Genomic DNA, 21,673 nt, shown 5'->3' on the forward strand with positions numbered 1-21,673 from the left:
ACATTCATACATGACTACTGGAAAAACCATAGCTTTGACTAGATGTACGTTTGTAGCAAAGGATTTAATAAAACAGATTTTTAAACATTCACACAGAGTATGACTAAAATCTCCTGTTTGGGGACTTAAAATATATACAAGTGAAGCTGAATGACTGACCATGTCTCCAAAATGTCATCTGAGTTGGAGAGAGCAACCTCTGAAGTCTCTAAGATGAACAATGTGAAAGGCTCACTGAGTTTAATAACAAGTATGAGCAAGCTACTGCTGAAAGCAAAACATTAAAAAACTGGTGGAGTCGTGTCAGAACAATTTTATCATGGACAATTAAAATGTGTTTGTATTTCTTACATTTGGGGAAAAACTAGCCAAGCTATACTCAAAAACTAACCAGGTCCTTGCATTCAATCACCACAGAATTAGTAGAGATGGTTTTTCAAAGATACTGGCCCAATATGCTCTTTTAACCAAAATGCCCAAAGATACCCTGGTTATTATCATAAATTATTAGAAATTCAAACAAAAAAAATGTTACTTCTTTACCCTTATACATGACTATGAAGTCCCCAAATTTGACTTACTTTGTATAACTAGATCAGCAAGATCAAACAAAACTAGAGAAATTCAAAGGATTATTAACGCGGACTAGGAATACTGGTAATGTTTAGCAAGACAAAAGCAAAAAGCAGTAATTAACCACTCCCTTCCTCTGAACGCTTTTCCCTGGCTTCTAGGTATTATGCTCTCAGGTTTCCTACTTTTCTTACCACTCTTCAGTTTTTGCACCCCCTCCTCCACTTACAACTTAAAATACTGGCATTCAGCAGCACTTCAGCAACTGGGCCCTCTTCATAAACGTCACATAACATGTTCAAAACTGAGCTTCTGACTTCTCCTCAAAACTTATAGCTGTTCCAGTATCCTATCTCAGTAAATGGCTCCAGCAATCACTCATTTGCTCAAACTAGAAAAAGTCATCCTCGACTCCTCTTAGGACCTCACTATGTATGAACTATGCCCAATAAATTCTACCTTCAAAATATCTCTCACATTTATCCACTCTCCTTCATCATCTCTAGTACCATCCTAATCCAGGATACCACTTCTCATGTTAAGTTCAGTCGCTCAGTCGTGTCCGACTCTTTACGACCCCATGAACGATGAACTCCCTGTCCATTACCAACTCCAGGAGCTTACTCAAACTCATGTCCATCGAGTCGGTGATGCCATCCAGCCATCTCATTCTCTGTCATCCCCTTCTCCTCCTGCCCCCAATCCCTCCCAGCATCACCGTCTTTTCCAATAAGTCAACTCTTCGCATGAGGTGGCCAAAGTATTGGAGTTTCAGCTTCAGATCAGTCCTTCCAATGAACACCCAGGACTGATCTCCTTTAGGATGGGCTAATTGGATCTCCTTGCAGTCCAAGGGACTCTCAAGAGTCTTCTCCAACACCACAGTTCAAAAGCATCAATTTTTCAGCGCTCACCTTTCTTCACAATCCAACTCTCATATCCATACATGACCACTTCTCATGAGGATATCTTAATCCCTTTAACATTACTCCTTTCCAAACTATTCTTCATCTGCAGCCAGACCAGACTTTTTTTACCTCATAAAGTTACTTACCATTAAAAATGTTCCATGGTTAAGTAAAAAAACTATCACCATGACTTACATACACTCTCAAAGATCTGGCTCCTGCTTATGTCAGCCTAATTAGAAACCATTCTCCCTCACATCTTAGGAATCAGCCATATGAAATTCCTTCATCTCAGTATCTTCACACATGCTATTTCCTCTGTCTAATCACCTCCTTCTTTGTCATCTTTCCCGGATCCATTTAAAGTCATTTTCTAAGACCAGTGGCCTTCCCTGACCTCCAGACAAGATGGTATTCCCCTATGCTTCCACAGCAATCTTTTAATTCTTAACATTTATCACAGCTATTATTCCTAATATAATACCTCTATTTCTCATGAGTCCATAAAATTCTGAATGTAAGAACTTCTCTTGTTCAGCTTCTCTATTCCTAGCAGCTACTAAAAGTGCCTGAAAGGGAATTCCCTGGCAATCTAGTGGTGAGAACTCCACAATTCCACTGCCAGGGGCTCAGGTTCAACCTCTGGCTGAGGAACTAAGTTCCTGCTAGCCGTGCAGCACAACCAAAACTAAAGTAAAAGTAAATAAAAGCACCTGAAATACACTGGATGATTAATAAATACATAAAACAATGAAAGGATTGAAATAAAACATACAAGTGGACTTAGTAAATTATGGCATACGAAAACTAGAGAAACATCTCTTGTAGCTTAAATAAAAATAAAGGAAATACACATTTGTTCATTCAATCCAAGGATCAAAATTCCATTTAAGAGAATTTGTGATTTAGGTTTTAAAAAAAGAAAAAAGACAAGTACTACTACACATAACACAATTATTTGTCTAAGATTTAAGATTCCTGATATGCTAGACTTTGTGTTTATATTTGATTTGTTGTTTCAGCATTATTCTCCCAGTACAGACTATTTTAGAACCTAACTAGTACAAAGTGATTGGAGAAGGCAATGGCACCCCACTCCACTACTCTTGCCTGGAATATCCTATGGATGGAGGAGCATGGTAGGCTGCAGTCCATGGGGTCACTAAGACTCAGATATGACTGAGCGACTTCACTTTCACTTTTCACTTTCATGCATTGGAGAAGGAAATGGCAACCCACTCCAGTGTTCTTGCCTGGAGAATGCCAGGGACAAGGGGAGCCTGGTGGGCTGCCGTCTATGGGGTCGCACAGAGTCGGACACGACTGAAGTGACTTAGCAGTACAAAGTGACTAGGACTTAAGAAAATTTCAGAGATGCACACAGCAATTCAAGTTTATCCCTACGAACAAGTATCAGAAATACATGTCCATCTAAAAAGCAGAAAAAAAGTTGAAGAGGTTATAATACAACCAAGTGAGGAATCTTGGTGTCCAGAGCTACTTCAAATAGGAAGTGTATATGTGATTATCAAAGATTTTTAAAACCTATTTAATGTTTTAAAATATTACATTACTTACAAGATTTCACTGATGCTTAATAAAACAACCAAGCAGGCATAATATTACCAATAAACTAAACATATCCATTCAACACGGTTATATTAATCAGGTATAGTGAAATCGGATAAACATTAGTCATACAAAATCCTTGCTATACTTTTAAGAGACAGCACAACAACTTAGAGAGGGCTTAGTCACTTAAAGAACAGAAAAAACAAAGCTGCCTATGAATCTGAATTTAGTCTGAGTTGGGGAGCTTATTTCACAAAAAGAGCACACTGCAAATCCAACATTTTAGTGTGAAATATAACTTAAAACTGAGGATTATAATTGAAGAATGATGGATGGGCTTTCCTACTAGGCATATACTTAATTTCTGACATTTACGTGTCTAGGTCACTGACTCTAGAAACTCTGACATTCAATATGCTATCAGATACAAGCCTGTTTTAGATCAACTTTCCAAAGAATTGAAAATAGTCAGAAAAACACTTTTACACTCTTATTTCCATTCCTTTTTCAAAAAGAAAGGAAGCTCAGTTTAAGTTTTTTAAAAAATTCATCTTCTCTTTTATATAAATCCTACTTAGTGCTTAAAAACATGTAAAATAAAAATGCTTCATGTTAAAATCTTATCTAAGAAGCTAAGTTCAGAGCAATCATCAGCTCTCAATTTAACTTCTTCAACACAAAATTACATGAACACAACTAAGCTCTTCCTACTCTTATTTTAGTAAGTAACTCAAGTAGCCAGTGTAGCCTTCACAGTTTTAAAAAAAATATATTTGTTAGGCTTTTACTATCTGTGTAAGCATAAAGAACAGGATATCTTAGAAAACCCACTGCAGAGACACAGTGGTATGAAATGAAGTCTGTGCCAAAAGGCACTGCACCTGACGTAAAGTTAGGTCCAAAGAAGTACCATTTTCCCTTCAAAACTTTTGCTCTAACTTGCTCAAATTTTGTTGGAAGAGATTTAAGTGGAATAGATTTTAATAGATTAAATTTAAAACCTTTCAAAATTCTGTTTTTCCATATCCATAACAACAGCATTTTTACGTAACTCAAATTTATCCTGTTTCTCATGAGTTGGCATCCATTTCTACTGTCTAGATTCTTATCTCTTCAGGTGTGCTGGTTTGTCTACAGAGTTAAAAGGGTCCTGGGTTTCTATTACCCTACTCATGATATGTCAAAGATCAAGTCTAAGATGCTACCTGACTAACCCAACTCCAGTCTTGGAGAATATCTATGCCTTTTACAAGTTACCTGGACCACATTCTTGACATCCTTATATATCAGAGGTTGTGAGAACCTAAGTCACAAACTGCAAAGAAAATTTCAAATGAAGTATCAGACCATTTATTTTTAGCAGCTTGGAAATGTACAATTGAGGCTACAGGAATAATTATATTGTCAAAACCAGAAAAAACTATTGGTTTTAGAGTATATAAGTACTCTAAAATATTATACTCATATCGGATCAGATCAGTTGCTCAGTTGTGTCTGACTCTTTGCAACCCCATGAATCGCAGCACACCAGGCCTCCCTGTCCATCACCAACTCCCAGAGTTCACTCAAACTCCCATCCATCGAGTCAGTGATGCCATCAAGCCATCTAATCCTCTGTCGTCCCCTTCTCCTCCTGCCCCCAATCTCTCCCAGCATCACCGTCTTTTCCAATGAGTCAACTCTTCACATGAGATGGCCAAAGTATTGGAGTTTCAGCTTTAGCATCATTCCTTCCAAAGAAATCCCAGGGCTGATCTCCTTCAGCATGCACTGGTTGGATCTCCTTGCAGTCCAAGGGACTCTCAAGAGTCTTCTCCAACACCACAGTTCAAAAGCATCAATTCTTCGGCGCTCAGCCTTCTTCACAGTCCAACTCTCACATCCATACATGACTACTGGAAAAACCATAGCCTTGACTAGACGGACCTTTGTTGGCAAAGTAATGTCTCTGCTTTTGAACATGCTATCTAGGTTGGTCATAACTTTCCTTCCAAGGAGTAAGCGTCTTTTAATTTCATGGCTGCAGTCACCATCTGCAGTGATTTTGGAGCCCAGAAAAATAAAGTCTGACACTATTTCTACTGTTTCCCCATCTGTTTCCCATGAAGCGGTCGGACCAGATGCCATGATCTTCGTTTTTTGAATGTTGAGCTTTAAGCCAACTTTTTCACTCTCCTCTTTCACTTTCATCAAGAGGCTTTTAAGTTCCTCTTCACTTTCTGCCATAAGGGTGGTTTCATCTGCATATCTGAGGTGATTGATATTTCTCCCGGCAATCTTGATTCCAGCATGTGTTTCTTCCAGTCCAGCGTTTCTCATGATGTACTCTGCATATAAATTAAATAAACAGGGTGACAATATACAGCCTTGATGAACTCCTTTTCCTATTTGGAACCAGTCTGTTCTTCCATGTCCAGTTCTAACTGTTGCTTCCTGACCTGCATACAAATTTCTCAAGAGGCAGATCAGATGGTCTGGTATTCCCATCTCTTTCAGAATTTCCCACAGTTTATTGTGATCCACACAGTCAAAGGCTTTGGCATAGTCAATAAAGCAGAAATAGATGTTTTTCTGGAACTCTTGCTTTTCTGATGATCCACTGGATGTTGGCAATTTGACCTCTGGTTCCTCTGCCTTTTCTAAAACCAGCTTGAACATCAGGAAGTTCACAGTTCACTACAATTAGATAAAATTTTGATATCTTTTATATTATATGCAAAACGTATATTAGATAGAAACAAGTTTTGATTTATTGATTATGTACCTAAAAAATTAAACAAAGAGCCAAAAAATAGTTTATTACAGACTCAGTTCAGTTCAGTCGCTCAATAGTGTCTGGCTCTTTGCAAGCCCATGGACCGCAGCAGACCAGGCCTCCCTGTCCATCACCAACCCCTGGAGTTTAACCAGATTCATCTCCATTGAGTAGGTGATGCCATCCAGCCATCTCATCCTCTTGTCGTCCCCTTGTCCTCCTGCCTTCAATCTTTCCCAACACCAGGGTCTTTTCAAACGAGTTAGTTCTTGCATCAGGTGGCCAAAGATTTGGACTTTCAGCTTCAACATCAATCCTTCCAATGAACACTAAGGACTGATCTCCTTTAGGATGGACTGGTTGGATCTTCTTGTAGTGCAAGGGGCTCTCAAGAGTCTTCTCCAACACCACATTTCAAATGCATCAATTCTTCAGTGCTCAGCTTTCCTTATAGTCCAACTCTCACATCCATACATGACCACTGGAAAAACCATAGCCTTGACTACATGGAACTTTGTTGACAAAGTAATGTCTCTGCTTTTAAATATGCTGTCTAGGTTGGTCATAACTTTCCTTCCAAGGAGTAAGCGTCTTTTAATTTCATGGCTGCAATCACTATCTACAATGATTTTGGAGCCCAAAATAATAAAGTCTGACACTGTTTCCACAGTTTTCCCAAGCATTTGCCATGAAGTGATGGGACCGGATGCCATAATCTTACTTTTCTGAATGTTGAGCTTTAAGCCAACTTTTTCACTCTCCTCTTTCACTTTCATCAAGAGGCTCTTTAGTTCTTCTTCACTTTCTGTCATAAGGGAGGTGTCATCTGCACATCTGAGGTGATTGATAGTTTTCCTGGCAATCTTGATTCCAGCTTGTGCTTCTTCCAGCCCAGCATTTCTCATGATGTATAATCTGCATATAAGTTAAATAAGCAGGGTGACAATATACAGCCTTGACATACTCCTTTTCCTGTTTGGAACCAGTCTGTTGTTCCATGTCCAGTTCTAACTATTGCTTCCTGACCAGGATACAGATTTCTCAAGAGACAGGTCTGGTGGTCTGGTATGCCCATCTCTTTCAGAATTTTCCACAGTTTATTGTGATTCACACAGTCAAAGGCTTTGGCATAGTCAATAAAGCAGAAATAGATGTTTTTCTGGAACTCTCTTGCTTTTTTGATGATCCATTGGATGTTGGCAATTTGATCTCTGGTTCCTCTGCCTTTTCTAAACCCAGCTTGAACATCTGGAAGTTCATGGTTCACATATTGCTGAAGCCTGGCTTAGAGAATTTTGAGCATTACTTTTCTAGCGTGTGAGATGAGAGCAATTATTACAGACTAGATAGTGTTTGAGCTTTTTGGTTTTTTTTTTAATTCAGTTACTTTGGTGTTACTAATATATTTTGTAGAATTTTAAAGCAGAATAAGCCTTAAACAGTATCTCATCCAAACATCAAGGTTTTACTAATGAGCAAACTAAGGCTCAAAAGAAATCACTAGACAACACATGTCAGGTGACAGGGGAACACCAATCAGTCTCCAAATTACCACAATCCTCCTTTCTCTATCTAGTACAAAAAATACACACACACACACACACACACGAAAAACTGAAATTTCATGATGTATATGAGTCAAACTATTATGCTATACACCTTAAATTTATACAGTGCGTGTGTGTATACTCAGTCGCTTCAGTCACGTCCAACTCTACAACCCTGTGGACCATAGCCCACCAAGCTCCTCTGTCCATGGGATTCTCCAGGCACGAATCCTGTAGTGGATTGCTATGCCTTCCTCCAGGGGATCTTCCTGACCCAGGGATCAAATCCACATCTCCTGCACTGCAAGCAAATTCTCACTGAGCCACCAGAGAAGCCCCCATGTCAATTAAATCTCAATAAAACTGCAAGGGGGAAGAAAAGGGAAATGCTTTTTCATAGAATTGTCAAAAATGGCCTTTAGGCTTAAAGAACCTTGACATTTCTTCAGTGATATTTGTAAACCTGGGGTATGGTACACCCTTTTTTTTTTTTTTAACTTTGAACAAGTTTCTTTTTTATTTTTTAATTAATTTATTTTAATTGGAGGCTAATTACTTTACAATATTACAGTGATTTTTGCCATACATTGACATGAATTAGCCATGGGTATGCCCTTTCTTTTTGAGGAAACTTGGAAGACAGGTTGAAAGAAGTGTGTTCGTGTGCCTAGGCATGAAAACAAACAGAACAAAGAATAACTTAAATACTGAAACATATGCACACATACTCACATACCCACACTCCTAAGAAGCTCTGCTTATACCCCAAACTAACATTCTGCATATGGTAGGGTAGGAGAAGAGATTTAGTAGAAAATCTGTAAGTATACTAATCGAGGTCATTTTTACAGGTCTATTTCAAGGAAAAAGAGAAAACTATCAGGTCATCACATTTTTAACTAAAGTATGTTAGAAGGTAGTAGCAATAACCATGTTTAAGGGCACAAGCTCTGAGACACTGTGGCTATACAAGTATAATAATTCAGACCAAAAAAATCAAATTTCTCAATTTGTATCTATTGTAGAAAATACAGTTCATGTATATAATCTACTAGATGTCTGTTGAAAGCACCTAAGATAACCACTTATACACACAATGAGGTTCCTTGGATCTGGGCTCTTTCTGACTGCCTCAGTCAGTTCTCTCTTCTATGAACACCAACAGCATTCTATCTGTAAAGCACCATATCACTTTTATTCTTATGCAACGACTGACATTCATCTTGCAGCTTCTATTAGGATAACTAAATAACAGCATGTACGCGCACACTCCCTCTCAGTTACTCTAACACAAATTAAAAAAAAACAGAAGGATCTAAGATTTGGTTTTGCATATATCAATATGAACTATATCATGGAGCTAATAAAAATCTAGCAATGTAATAGAACTGTGACATACAAACCAAAGGCACCTAGAATCTCTACTTTTCCTTTTGGCAGTCACAACATATTTGCAATATAGCATTAAATTTATTTTGAGATAGCCACTAAAAACAGGAAGGATTAATGACCACTTATTATTTCATGGTACCAATAAGAATGGGTAATTAAAATTTTCTCCGAGGTTAAGGGTCATAAAAATTTATATGAATTGCCATAATCAAAATTTTTATCTCGAAGCTCAGATCCTAAAATGAACTTTTTTCTCCTTGAAATGAAAGTAGACATGTAACTTGAAAGTCCTTTTTTCTATAATGATCATTGCTTTGTAATATGGAAATTAAGTAAACCATTTATTACCATTTGTAAAATACTTTAAGTATCACAGCATTTTTTATAATCTTATTTTTCTATCCATTAAAATCTTTCTTGAGTACCTGTAATATAAGGGCAAATAGTGGACATACTAAATAGTAGCAGGTATTTTGCCTGTGATGAAGAAAACAGTTACAGAAAAATAAACACATGAAGAGATACCGAATCAAATGTGAATGGAACAGATAAGTAATTTAGAAGTTCAGAGTAAGGTATAAATAAAGCTTGAGAGAAGCAGAACTTGAATTGTGCATTAAAAGATGATCAGAATTTATTTAAGATAAATAACACAGGGAACAAACCTATACATGATATACTCAGCAATGAGAAGCTCACTCTGAATGAAACAGACACTTGATTTTGGGAAGTAGAACAAAATAAGTTTAGAATTGAGTTGAATTACTTTACAAAGAATCATTGCGTTAATTGACAAAGACAGACGGGTCTTGGTGGAGAGGTCTGACAAATGTGGTCCACTGGAGAAGAGAATGGCAAACCACTTCAGAATTCTTGCCTTGAGAGCTCCATGAACAGTATGAAAGGGCACACTGAAAGATGAACTCCCCAGGTTGGTAGGTGCCCAATATGCTACTGGAGATAAGTGGAGAAATAACTCCAGAAAGAATGAAGTGACAGAGCCAAAGCAAAAACAACACCCAGTTGTGGATGTGACTGGGGATAGAAACAAGGTCCGATGCTATAAAGAGCAACACTGCATAGGAACCTGGAATGTTAGGTCCATGAATCAAGGCAAATTGGAAGCAGTCAAACAGGAGATGGCGATAGTGAATGTCAACATTTTAGGAATCAGCAAACTAAAATGGACTGGAATGGGTGAATTTAACTCAGATGACCATCATATCTACTACTGTGAGCAAGAATCTCTTCGATGAAATGGAGTAGCCATCATAGTCAACAAAAGAGTCCAAAATGCAGTACCTGGATGCACTCTCCGAAACGACAGAATGATCTCTGTTCATTTTCAAGGCAAACCATTCAGTATCACGGTAATCCAAGTCTATGCCCTGATCAGTAATGCTGAAGAAGCTGAAGTTGAACAGTTCTATGAAGACCTACAAGACCTTTTAGAACTAACACCCCAAAAAAAAGTCCTTTTCATTATAGGGGACTGGAATGCAAAAGTAGGAAGTCAAGAAACACCTGGAGTAACAGGCAAATTTGGCCATGGAGTACAGAATGAAGCACGGTAAAGGCTAATAGAGTTTTGCCAACAGAACGCACTGGTCATACCAAGCATCCTCTTCCAACAACACAAGAGAACACTCTACACATGGACATCACCAGATGGTCAACACCAAAATCAGATTGATTATATTCTTTGCAGCCAAAGATGGAGAAGCTCTATACAGTCAGTGAAAACAAGACCGGGAGTTGACTGTGGCTCAGATCATGAACTTCTTATTGCCAAATTCAGACTTAAATTGAAGAAAGTAGGGAAAACCACTAGACCATTCAGGTATGACCAAAATCAAATCCCTTACGATTATACAGTGGAAGTGAGAAGTAGATTTAAGGGAACAGATCTAATAGACACAGTGCCTGATAAACTATGGACAGAGGTTTGTGACGTTATACAGGAGACAGGGATCAAGACCATCCCCATGGAAAAGAAATGCAAAAAGGCAAAATGGCTGTCTGAGGAGGCCTTACAAATAGCTGTAAAAATAAGAGAATCAAAAAGCGAAGGAGAAAAGGAAAGATATACCAAGATACACCCATCTGAATGCAGAGTTCCAAAGAACAGCAAGGAGAGATAAGAAAGCCTTCCTCAGTGATCAGTGCAAAGAAGTACAGGAAAACAATAAAATGGGAAAGACCAGAGATCTCTTCAAGAAAATTAGAGATACCAAGGGAACATTTCATGCAAAGATGGGCTCAATAAAGGACAGAAATGGTATGGACTGAACACAAGCAGAAGACATTAAGAGAAGAGGTGGCAAGAATATACAGAACTGTACAAAAAAGATCTTAATGACCAAGATAATCACGGTGGTGTGATCACTCACCTAGAGCCAGACATCCTGGAATGTGAAGTCAAGTGGGCCTTAGAAAGCATCACTACAAACAAAGCATGTGGAGGCGATGGAATTCCAAATGAGCTAGTTCAAATCCTGAAAGGTGGTGCTGTCAAAGTGTGCACTCAATATGCCAGCAAATCTGGAAAACTCAGCAGTGGTCAAAGGACTGGAAAAGGTCAGTTTTCATTCCAATCCCAAAGAAGGGCAATGCCAAAGAATGCTCAAACTACCACACAATTGCACTCATCTCACACGCTAGAAAAGTAATGCTCAAAATTCCCCAAGCCAGGCTTCAGCAATACATGAACCATGAATTTCCAGATGTTCAAGCTGGGTTAGAAAAGGCAGAGGAACCACAGACCAAATTGCCAACATCCACTGGATCATCGAAAAAGCAAGAGAGTTCCAGAAAAACATCTATTTCTGCTTTATTGACTATACCAAAGCCTTTGACTGTGTGGATCACAATCAACTGTGGAAAATTCTGAAAGAGATGGGCATACCAGACCACCTGACCTGCCTCTTGAGGAACCTGTATGCTGGTCAGGAAGAAATAGAACTGGACATGGAACAACAGACTGGTTTCAAACAGGAAAAGGAGTGTGTCAAGGCTGTATATTGTCACCCTGCTTATTTAACTTATATGCAGAGTATACATCATGAGAAACGCTGGGCTGGAGGAAGCACAAGCTGGAATCAAGATTGCCGTGAGAAATATCAATCACCTCAGATATGCAGATGACACCACCCTTACAGCAGAAAGTGAAGAAGAACTAAGGAGCCTCTCGATGAAAGTGAAAGAGGAGAGTGAAAAAGTTGGCTTAAAGCTGAACATTCAGAAAACTTAAGATCATGGCATCCAGTCCCATCACTTCATGGCATATGCATGGGGAAACCATGGAAACAGTGAAAGACTTTATTTTGGGAGGCTCCAAAATCACTGCAATGGTGACTGCAGCCATGAAATTCAAAGATGCTTACTCCTTCTACAGGTGTGACCCTGATTTATTATTCACCTCCTAATAGGTTTCCCAGCTTCCATTTCATTTATCCTTAAAACTATTCTAAGTACTGCTACAAGATGACTTTTCCTTAAATGCTTCCTTTTTCATGTCAGCTCACTGCTCTAGAGTCTTTAATTAATGATTGTTAGCCAGATTTCCTAGCTTGGTTATCAAGATTCTTTGTTCAGTTCACTCCAGTTTAGTTTAGTTTAGTTTCCTTCCTTTAGGAAGGAAAGTTATGACCAACCTAGACAGCATATTAAAAAGCAGAGACATTACTTTGCCAACTAAGGTCTGTCTCCTCAAGGCTATTGGTTGTTTTTCCAGTAGTCATGTATGGATGTGAGAGTTGAACTATAAAGAAAGCTGAGCGCTGAAGAATTGATGCTTTTGAACTGTGGTGTTGGAAAAGACTCTTGAGAGTCCCTGGGACTGCAAGGAGATCCAACCAGTCCACTCTGAAGGAGATCAGTCCTTAGTGCTCATTGGAAGGATTGATGTTGCAGCTGAAACTCCAGTACTTTGGCCACCTGATGCGAAGAGCGGACTCATTTGAAAAGACCCTGATGATGGGAAAGATTGAAGGCAGGAGGAGAAGGGGACAACAGAGGATGAGATGGCTGGATGGCATCACCGACTCAGTAGAGATGAGACTGTTAAACTCCAGGAGTCGGTGATGGACAGGGAAGCCTGGTGTGGTGTAGTCCATGGGGTCATGAAGAGTTGGACTAAACTAAACTGAACTGAACTGAACAAAGAATCTTGATAACCAAGCTAGGAAATCTGGCTAACAATCATTAATTAAAGACTCTAGAGCAGTGAGCTGACATGAAAAAGGAAGCATTTAAGGAAAAGTCATCTTGTAGCAGTACTTAGAATAGTTTTAAGGATAAATGAAATGGAAGCTGGGAAACCTATTAGGAGGTGAATAATAAATCAGGGTCACACCTGTAGAAAAAGTACAAAAGGAACAGGTTTATTCATTATAGTGGGCAAAGCAGAGTGTCTGCCAAAGAATACTTAAAGATTTTGTATTTAGATACAAAAAGTACTCAGGTACTCCTGTCAAGGCTGTATACTGTCACCCTGCTTATTTAACTTATATGCAGAATACATCAGTAGAAACACTGGGCTGGAAGAAGCACAAGCTGCAATTAAGATTGCCGGGAGAAATATCAATCACCTCAGATATGCAGATGACACCACCCTTATGGCAGAAAGTGATGAAGAACTAAAGAGCCTGTTGATGAAACTGAAAGAGGAGAGTGAAAAAGTTGGCTTAAGGCTCAATATTCAGAAAACTGAGATTATGGCATCTGGTCCCATCACTTCATGGCAAATACATGGGGAAACAGTGCAAACAGTGTCAGACTTTATTTTTGGGGGCTCCAAAATCACTGCAGATGGTGACTGCAGCCATGAAATTAAAAGACGCTTACTCCTTGGAAGGAAAGTTATGACCAACATAGACAGCATATTAAAAAGCAGAGACATTACTTTGTCAACAAAGTTCCATGTAGTCAAGGCTATGGTTTTTCCAGTGGTCATGTATGGATGTGAGAGTTGGACTATAAGGAAAGCTGAGCACTGAAGAATTGATGCATTTGAAATGTGGTGTTGGAGAAGACTCTTGAGAGCCTCTTGCACTGCAAGAAGATCCAACCAGTCCATCCTAAAGGAGATCAGTCCTGGGTGTTCACTGGAAGGACTGATGTTGAAACTGATACTCCAGTATTTTGGCTACCTGATGCGAAGACCGGACTCATTTAAAAGACCCTGATGTTGGGAAAGATTGAAGGCAGGAGGAGAAGGGACGAGAGGATGAGATGGTTAGATGGCATCACCGACTCGATGGACATGAGTTTGGGTAAACTCCGGGAGTTGGTGATGGACAGGGAGGCCTGGCGTGCTGCAGTTCATGGGATCGCAAAGAGTGGGACACGACTGAGCGATTGAACTGAACTGAACAAAGAAAAAAATACAGGGTTTTGAGTCAGCCAGATCTGGGTCAAATCTGTGCTATTAACTTTTCTTTTGGCCGCACTATACAGCACACGGGATTGTAGTTGCTGGGTCCCTGTGCTACATAACTTTCAGTTCAGTTCAGTTCAGTTCAGTCGCTCAGTCGTGTCCCACTCTTTGCGACCCTGTGAATCACAGCACAGGCCTCCCTGTCCTACATAACTTTAAAGAAGCTATTTTCTCTGAGTCTTAAGTTTCCTTGGATATAAAATGATTTACCTTGTTTGGATGTTGAGAGAGTAAATAAGAAAATACATATAAAGCATCCATGTCCTTGTACGTGGAACACAACAGCACTAAATAATTGTGATTTTTACCTCTCTCCCTTGGCTCCCTTGCTCTTTATTCCTTAACAATACTGAGAATTAAGCAGTACAGTAGGTCATCTGTCTACAAGTTGTCATTTTAGAGCTGATAAAATTGAGTTAATGAGAAATTAAATGACATTCAATGGCCTACAACCAGCTACCTTCACTGTTGGCACCACGGAATAGACATATAGGCCATAAAACACATAAAAAATAGTTGGAAATCACAAACACAGACTCTTCTTTAAAGACATATCCTCTAATAATACAACTGAGGATCTGAGTCATGAACTTAAAAACATTTAAATGTGATTGTTTCCTTAACAATATAAAAAGGCCAATCTGTTTTAAAAGAAAACAATTTCTAATGTACACACCAAATTCCAGTGTAGGTTGAATTTACAAATGGGGACCTTTCCATTAGAGAAGGAAAATGAAAGGTATAAATTTCCTCTCTTAACATACACTGAATACACTGGAACTTCAGACATAATCAGCAATAAATTTACTTACCTTCCATGAGCATGAAAATCTAGCCGTAAAAACTGGTCCTCATGTGAGACTGCTCTTTTGGCACGCTGGTGTTTTTGGTGTAATGAATCCACATCATATGATAATCCTTCATAATGTCTAATGTATTTATTTAAAGGATTTCCATACTGACCTACAAAAAATAAACAGTTTGAATTAATATCTTCTTATGGTTTATTCTAGTTCTAAAATGATTTCACAATTATTCTGTATTAAACAACTGTTTCACCAATCTTAATACTTTATTTTCATAAACAGTTGTTAATTTTTGTTTGTTTGTTTGTGGTCACATCATACAGCATATAGGATCCTAGTTTCCTGATCAGGGATCAACCCCGTGCTTCCTGCAAGTGGAAGCAGAGTCTTGACCACTGGATCACCAGGAAAGTCCCTAAAAGCTTATTATAATGGGAATTTTAACCACACACAAGGTTTGATGTTAGCCATAGGTTTGTCTAGGATGTCCTTAATCAAGCTGAGGAAGTTTTATACTTTGCTGATAAAAACTACCAGGAAGAGATGTTGATCTTTGTCTACATCTATTAAGATGATTATAATAGATAATCAATAAAGACCTACTCTATAGCACTAGGAACTATTCCTATATGGGAAAAGAATTTGAAATATATATACATATATTTATGAATAAATGAATCACTTTGACATACACCTGAAACTAACACAACATTGTAAATCAACTATATTGCAATAAAAATAAGTAAATAATTTTTTTTTAAAGATGACTATTTTTTTCTTTTTAGTTTATTAATATGTGAAATCAAACTGACTTATTCTCATGGGCAGAAGAACTAAACAGACATTTCTCCAAAGACGTACAGATGGCCAACAGACACATGGAAAGATGTTCAACATCACTAATTATTGGGACTTCCCTGATGGCTCAGCAGGTAAAGAATCTGCCTGCCAATGCAGGGGATACAACTTTGATCCTCGGTCTGGGAAGACTCCACATGCTGCAGAGCAACTAAGCCTGTGTAACACAGCTACTGAGCCCGTGTTCTAGGGCCCCCGAGCCACGGCTACTGAGCCCGCATATCCTAGAGCCTGTGCTAACAAGACAAGTCACAGCAATGAGAAGCCCTGGTATCACAACAAAGGGCAGCCCCCACTTCCCCACCACTAGAAAAAACCCACATGAGGCAGAGAATACCAAGTGAAACCAAAAACAAATAATATGTAAAAAAATTTTTAAGGTCTACAAATAACAAACGCTAAAGAAGAGGTAACTCGCCTACACTGTCGGTAGGAATGTTAGTTGATGTAGCAGAAACGGAGAATAGTATGGAGATTCCTCAAAAACTAAAACTAGAATTTCCATATGATCCAGCAATCTTACTCCTGGACATATATCTGTACAAAACTATAATTCAGGAATATACATGCGCACCTATATTCACAGCAGCACTATTCACAATAGTGAACACGGACATGGAAACAACTTAAATGTCCCTCAACAGATAAATGAATAAAGCTGTGGTACGTATATACAATGGAATGTGACTTAGCTATAAAAGAGAGCAAAATAATGCCATTTGGAGCAACATGGATAGAACTATAGAATATCATAGTAGGTGAAGTTAAGTCAGAAAAAGAAAGACAAATACCATATGATACCACTTATATGTGGACAAACTCACAGACACAGAGAACAGACTTGAGGCTGCAAGGGTGGGGAGGGGAGGGAAAGGATTAAGTGGGCGCTGAGGGGAGCAGAGGCCAACCATTATATACTGAGATAAACAAGGTCCTGCTGTATAATATAAGGAACTCTACTCAATATCCTATGATAAACATGGGAAAGAATTTTTTAAAAAGACTGCATATATATATGTATAATTGAATCACTATGCTGTACAGCTGAAATTAACAAAACATTGTAAATCAGTTATACTTCAATTTTTTAAAAAACTGTTGATTTTCTAATGTTAAACCACCCTTGCATTACCAAAATAAATCCAACTTGATTATAGTATATTGTGTTTTATAATAGTTAGATTTGATAAATTTTGTTTAGAATTTTTATTATGTATGTTCACGAGAGACACTAGTCTGTAGTTTTCTTGGACTGTCTTTGTCAAGTATTGGTATCAATATAAAAAAACATTTTGAAAGTATTACCTCTTCTTCAATTTTCTGGACAAATTTATGTGGAACTGGTATTATTTCCTCCTTAAATGTTTGATAGAATTCACCAGTGAAGCCATCTTAGCCTGGAGTTTTCTTTGTGAAAGGTTATTAATGACATCAACTTTATACATAAACAGCTATTCTGGTTATCTATTCCTTGAGTGACCTTTGCTAAGAATTTGTCCACTTCACCTAAGTTTTTTAAGTTATGGAAATAAAGCTGTTCATAATATTCCCTTATGCTTTTTAATATCTTCTGAATCTATAGTAATGTTACCTCCCTCATTCCAGATATCAGTAATCTATATCTTCTCTCTTTGGGTCCTAATCAAGATAGCTAAAGAATTATTGATTTGACTGATCTTCTCAAGAACCAACTTTTATTTCCTTTTATTTTCCTTCATTATTTTTCTGCTTCCTATTTTTTAATTTTCAACTTGATCTCTATTTCTTTCCTTCCACTTACTTTAAGTACAATCGCTCTATTTTTTTTAGTGAAGACCATTGATTTAAGTTTTCACTCCCATCCCAAAGAAAGGCAATGCCAAAGAATGTTCAAACTACTTCACAGTTACACTCATCTCACACGCTAGCAAAGCAATGCTCAAAATTCTTCAAGCTAGGCTTCAACAGCATGTGAACCGAGAACTTCCAGATGTTCAAACTGGATTTCGAAAAGGCAGAGGAACCAGAGATCAAATTGCTAACATCCGCTGGATCATTGAAAACACAAAAGAATTCCAGAAAAACATCTACTTCTGTTTCATGGACTACACTAAAGCCTTTGACTGTGTGGATCACAACACTGTGGAAAATTCTTCAAGAGATGGAATACCACACCACCTGATCTACCTCCTGTGAAAACTGTATGCAGGTCAAGAAGTAACAACAGTTAGAACTGGACATGGAACAACAGACTGGTTCCAAATTGGGAAAGGCATATGTCAAGACCCTATACTGTCACCCTGCTTATTTAACTTACATGCAGAGTACATCACGCTAAATGCCAGGCTGGATGAAGCACAGGCTGGAATCAAGATTGCAGAGAGAAACATCAATAACCTCAGATATGCAGATGACACCACCCTTATGGCAGAAAGCAAAGAGGAACTAAAGAGCCTCTTGATGAAAGTGGAAGAGAGTGAAAAAGCTGGCTTAAAACTCAACATTCAAAAAAATGAAGATCATGGCATCTGGTCCTATCACATCATGGCAAATAGACGGGGAAACAATGGAAACAGTGACAGACTTTATTTTTGGGGGCTCCAAAATCACTGCAGATGGTGACTGCAACCATGAAATTAAAAGACGCTTGCTCTTTGAAAGAAAAGCTATGACAAACCTAGACAGCGTATTAAAAAGCAGAGACATTACTATGCCAACAAAGGTCTGTCTAGTCAAAGTTATGGTTTGTATATATGTAGTCATGGTAGTATACATGTAGTCATGTATGGATGTGAGAGTTGGACCATAAAGAAGGCTGAGTGCCAAACAATTGATGCTTTTGAGCTGTAGTGTTAGACAAGACTCTTGAGAGTCCACTGGACTGCAAAGAGGTCAAACCAGTTCATCTTAAAGGAAATCAGTCTTGAATATTCATTCATTGGAAGGACTGATTCTCAAGCTGAAGCTCCAATTCTTTGGCCACCTGATGGGAAGAGTTGACTCATGAGAAAAGACCCTGATGCTGGGAAAGACTGAACGCAGGAGGAGAAGGGGACGACAGAGGACAAGATGGTTGGATGGCATCACCGACTCAATGGACATGAGTTTGAGCAAGCTCCGGGAGATAGTGAAGGACAGGGAAGCCTGGTGTGCTGCAGTCCATGGGGTCTCAAAGAGTCAGACATGACTGAGCAACTGAACAACAATGATTTAAGACTTCTGTATTCAGTTATTCTACTTACTAACCAGGTGCTATAAGTGTCCCCTTAATACTGTTTAGCAGCATCCCACAGATTCTGTTATGCTGTGTTACCATTTTCATTCTCTTCAATATACTTTCTTATTTCCTTTTTAATTTCTTCTACAATTCATATGCTATTTAGAAGCCTGTTATTTAGATTCTATTAATAAATATGAGGAATTTTTCAGTTATCTTTCTGTTACTGACCTCTAATTTAATTCTACTCTACCCAGAGAACATACTTTGTATGACAATCCTTTTAAATAGAGATTTATTTTATGATCAAGAATGTGGTCTATCCTTGCAAATGTTTCATGCACAGCTGAAAAGAATGTATATTCTACTGTTAATGGATGAGTATTCCAGAAACGTCAACCTCTGCACATATTGAGTACAGTGTTACATAAACAACAACCAGGTCAGTTGGTTTACAGTGTTGTTTAATCTTCTATATCCTTAATGATTTTCTACCTACCTGTTCTATTACTAACAGAAAGGCACTGAAATCTGTCTATGATTACGGCTTTTTCTATTTCTCCTGGCAGTTCTTTGCTTAATTGATTTTTGAAGTTCTATTATTATGTGCATAGGACTTCCCTGGTGCCTCAGACAGTAAAGTGTCTGTCTACAATTCGGGAGACCTGGGTTCGATCCCTGGGTCAGGAAGATTCCCTGGAGAAGGAAATGGCACCCCACTCCAGTACTCTTGCCTAGAAAAATCCCATGGACGGAGGAGCCTGGTGTCCATGGTGTCGCAAAGAGTCGGACACGACTGAGCAACATCACTTTCACTTTATTATGTGCATAAATGTTAATGATTTTGTGCCTTCTGGATTAATTCACTCCTTTATCATTTTTAGATGATCTTCTTTATTCTTTGTAATAGTCTATGTTCTAAAATCTACTTTGTCTGGTATTAATATAGCCACTCCCAGTTTTTTTTGTTGTTTGACTAGCATGGTCTCTTTCTCTTCCATTCTTTTCCTTTTAGCCTATTTGTGCCTATGTATTTAATGCAAGTTCACTGTAGGCAGCATAGAGTTGGGTCTTGCTTTTTTGTCCAATCTTTTAATTAGGGTGTTTAGATCACTTACATTTAAAGTAGTTACTAATGTGGTTAAGTTTAAATCTATCATATTGCTATTTATGTTTGTCTCATCTGTTCTTTGCTTCCTTCTCCTTTCTCAGGATTAATTATTTTTTTATGATTCTCTTTTTATTTCTTCACTAGCTTATTACCAAAACTCTCTGGTTATTTTAGTGGTTGCTTTAAGTAAACATCTTTAACTTACTCTACCTTCAAATGATCTTATAGCACTTCAGGTATAAAAACCTGACATTACTGTATTTTCATTCCTCTCCTCCTACTGTCATCACATACTTTATTTACTTATATCTGATGAAGTCCACAATACACTGTTAATGTTTTGGTTTAAAGAGACAATTATCTTTTGAAGAGATTTAAATAACAAGAAAAAAATCTCTACTTCTCATTTCCAGGGTTCTTCATTCCTTGGTGTGAATCCATATTTTCATCTGGTATCATTTTTCTTCTACCTGGATAACTCCCTCTAACATTGCTTCTGCTGGTGAAGTTTTTCCAGATATTGGATGTCTCAAAGTCTTTATTTCATCTTTATTTTTGAAAGATATTTTTACTGGGCATAGAATTTCAGGCTGACAGGTTTGGGTTTTTTTAATGTATTTTTTGAATGTTGCTCCACTATCTTTTCACCTGTATTCCTTCTGACAAGAAATCTGTCATCCTTACCATTGCTCCTCTGAAGGTAATGTTTTTTCCCTCCCTAGTGCTTTTAAGATGTTCCTCTTTAACACTGGTTTTGAACAATTTAATTATGATGTGCTCTGGTTTCTTCATACTTACTAAGCTTTAGTTTCAGTAAACTTCTTGGATCTGGGGTTTTATAATTTTTCAACTACTATTTCTTCAAAATTTTTTTCACTCTCCCCACCCCCACCTACCCAAGGAATCCAATTATTAATATATTAAGGTCACCAAATTCTTCCCAGAGCCCACTGATGGGTATTCTCATATTTATCAAAAATTCTTCTGTTTCATTTTGAACAGCTTCTAGTGCTGTCTTTCAGTTCAGTAATATTCTCTATGTCTAATCTGTTGTTAATGCCATCCGGTATGCTTTCCATCTAAAACATTGTTAGTTTTCATCTGTACAAGTTAGATTTGCATTTGTTTTATATCTTTTATGTCTCTACTTAACTTTTTTAACATATGAAATACAGTTATAACAAGTCTTTTAACGTTCTTGTCTGCTAATTTTAATGCCCACGACAGTTATGGGTTGGTTCCAATTGATTGCTTATTCTTTTCGTTAGAGAATGTGTTTCCCTGCTTCACTGCATGTCTCATAATCTTGCACTGAATGGATGGTAGATGCTGTGAATTTCACCTTGCAATGGCTGGAACACTTTTTGTATTCTTATAAATATTCTTAGGCTTTGTTAATAGGACAAATTAAAAGGTATTTTAATTTTTTAACTATTGGAAACAGTTTGATCCTTTTGGGTCTTCCCTTTATGATTTGTTACATGCGTCTGCAGCAGTGTTCAATGTAGGGCTAATTTC

The 21,673-nt window shown here is 38.0% G+C and overlaps 1 protein-coding gene across 1 annotated transcript in view; it reads right to left on the reverse strand.

The window, feature by feature from the left end:
* ADAM10 (ADAM metallopeptidase domain 10) overlaps positions 1 to 21,673 on the reverse strand; it is a 144,348-nt gene that overhangs the window by 90,060 nt on the left and 32,615 nt on the right. The window contains exon 2 of the mRNA XM_006056746.4: positions 14,997 to 15,147. Within this exon, the coding sequence (XP_006056808.1) occupies positions 14,997 to 15,147 (151 nt within the window). The remainder of the gene's footprint in view (positions 1 to 14,996; positions 15,148 to 21,673) is intronic.

The sequence above is a fragment of the Bubalus bubalis genome, chromosome 11, assembly GCF_019923935.1.
Source record: "Bubalus bubalis isolate 160015118507 breed Murrah chromosome 11, NDDB_SH_1, whole genome shotgun sequence".
NCBI lineage: Eukaryota > Metazoa > Chordata > Mammalia > Artiodactyla > Bovidae > Bubalus > Bubalus bubalis.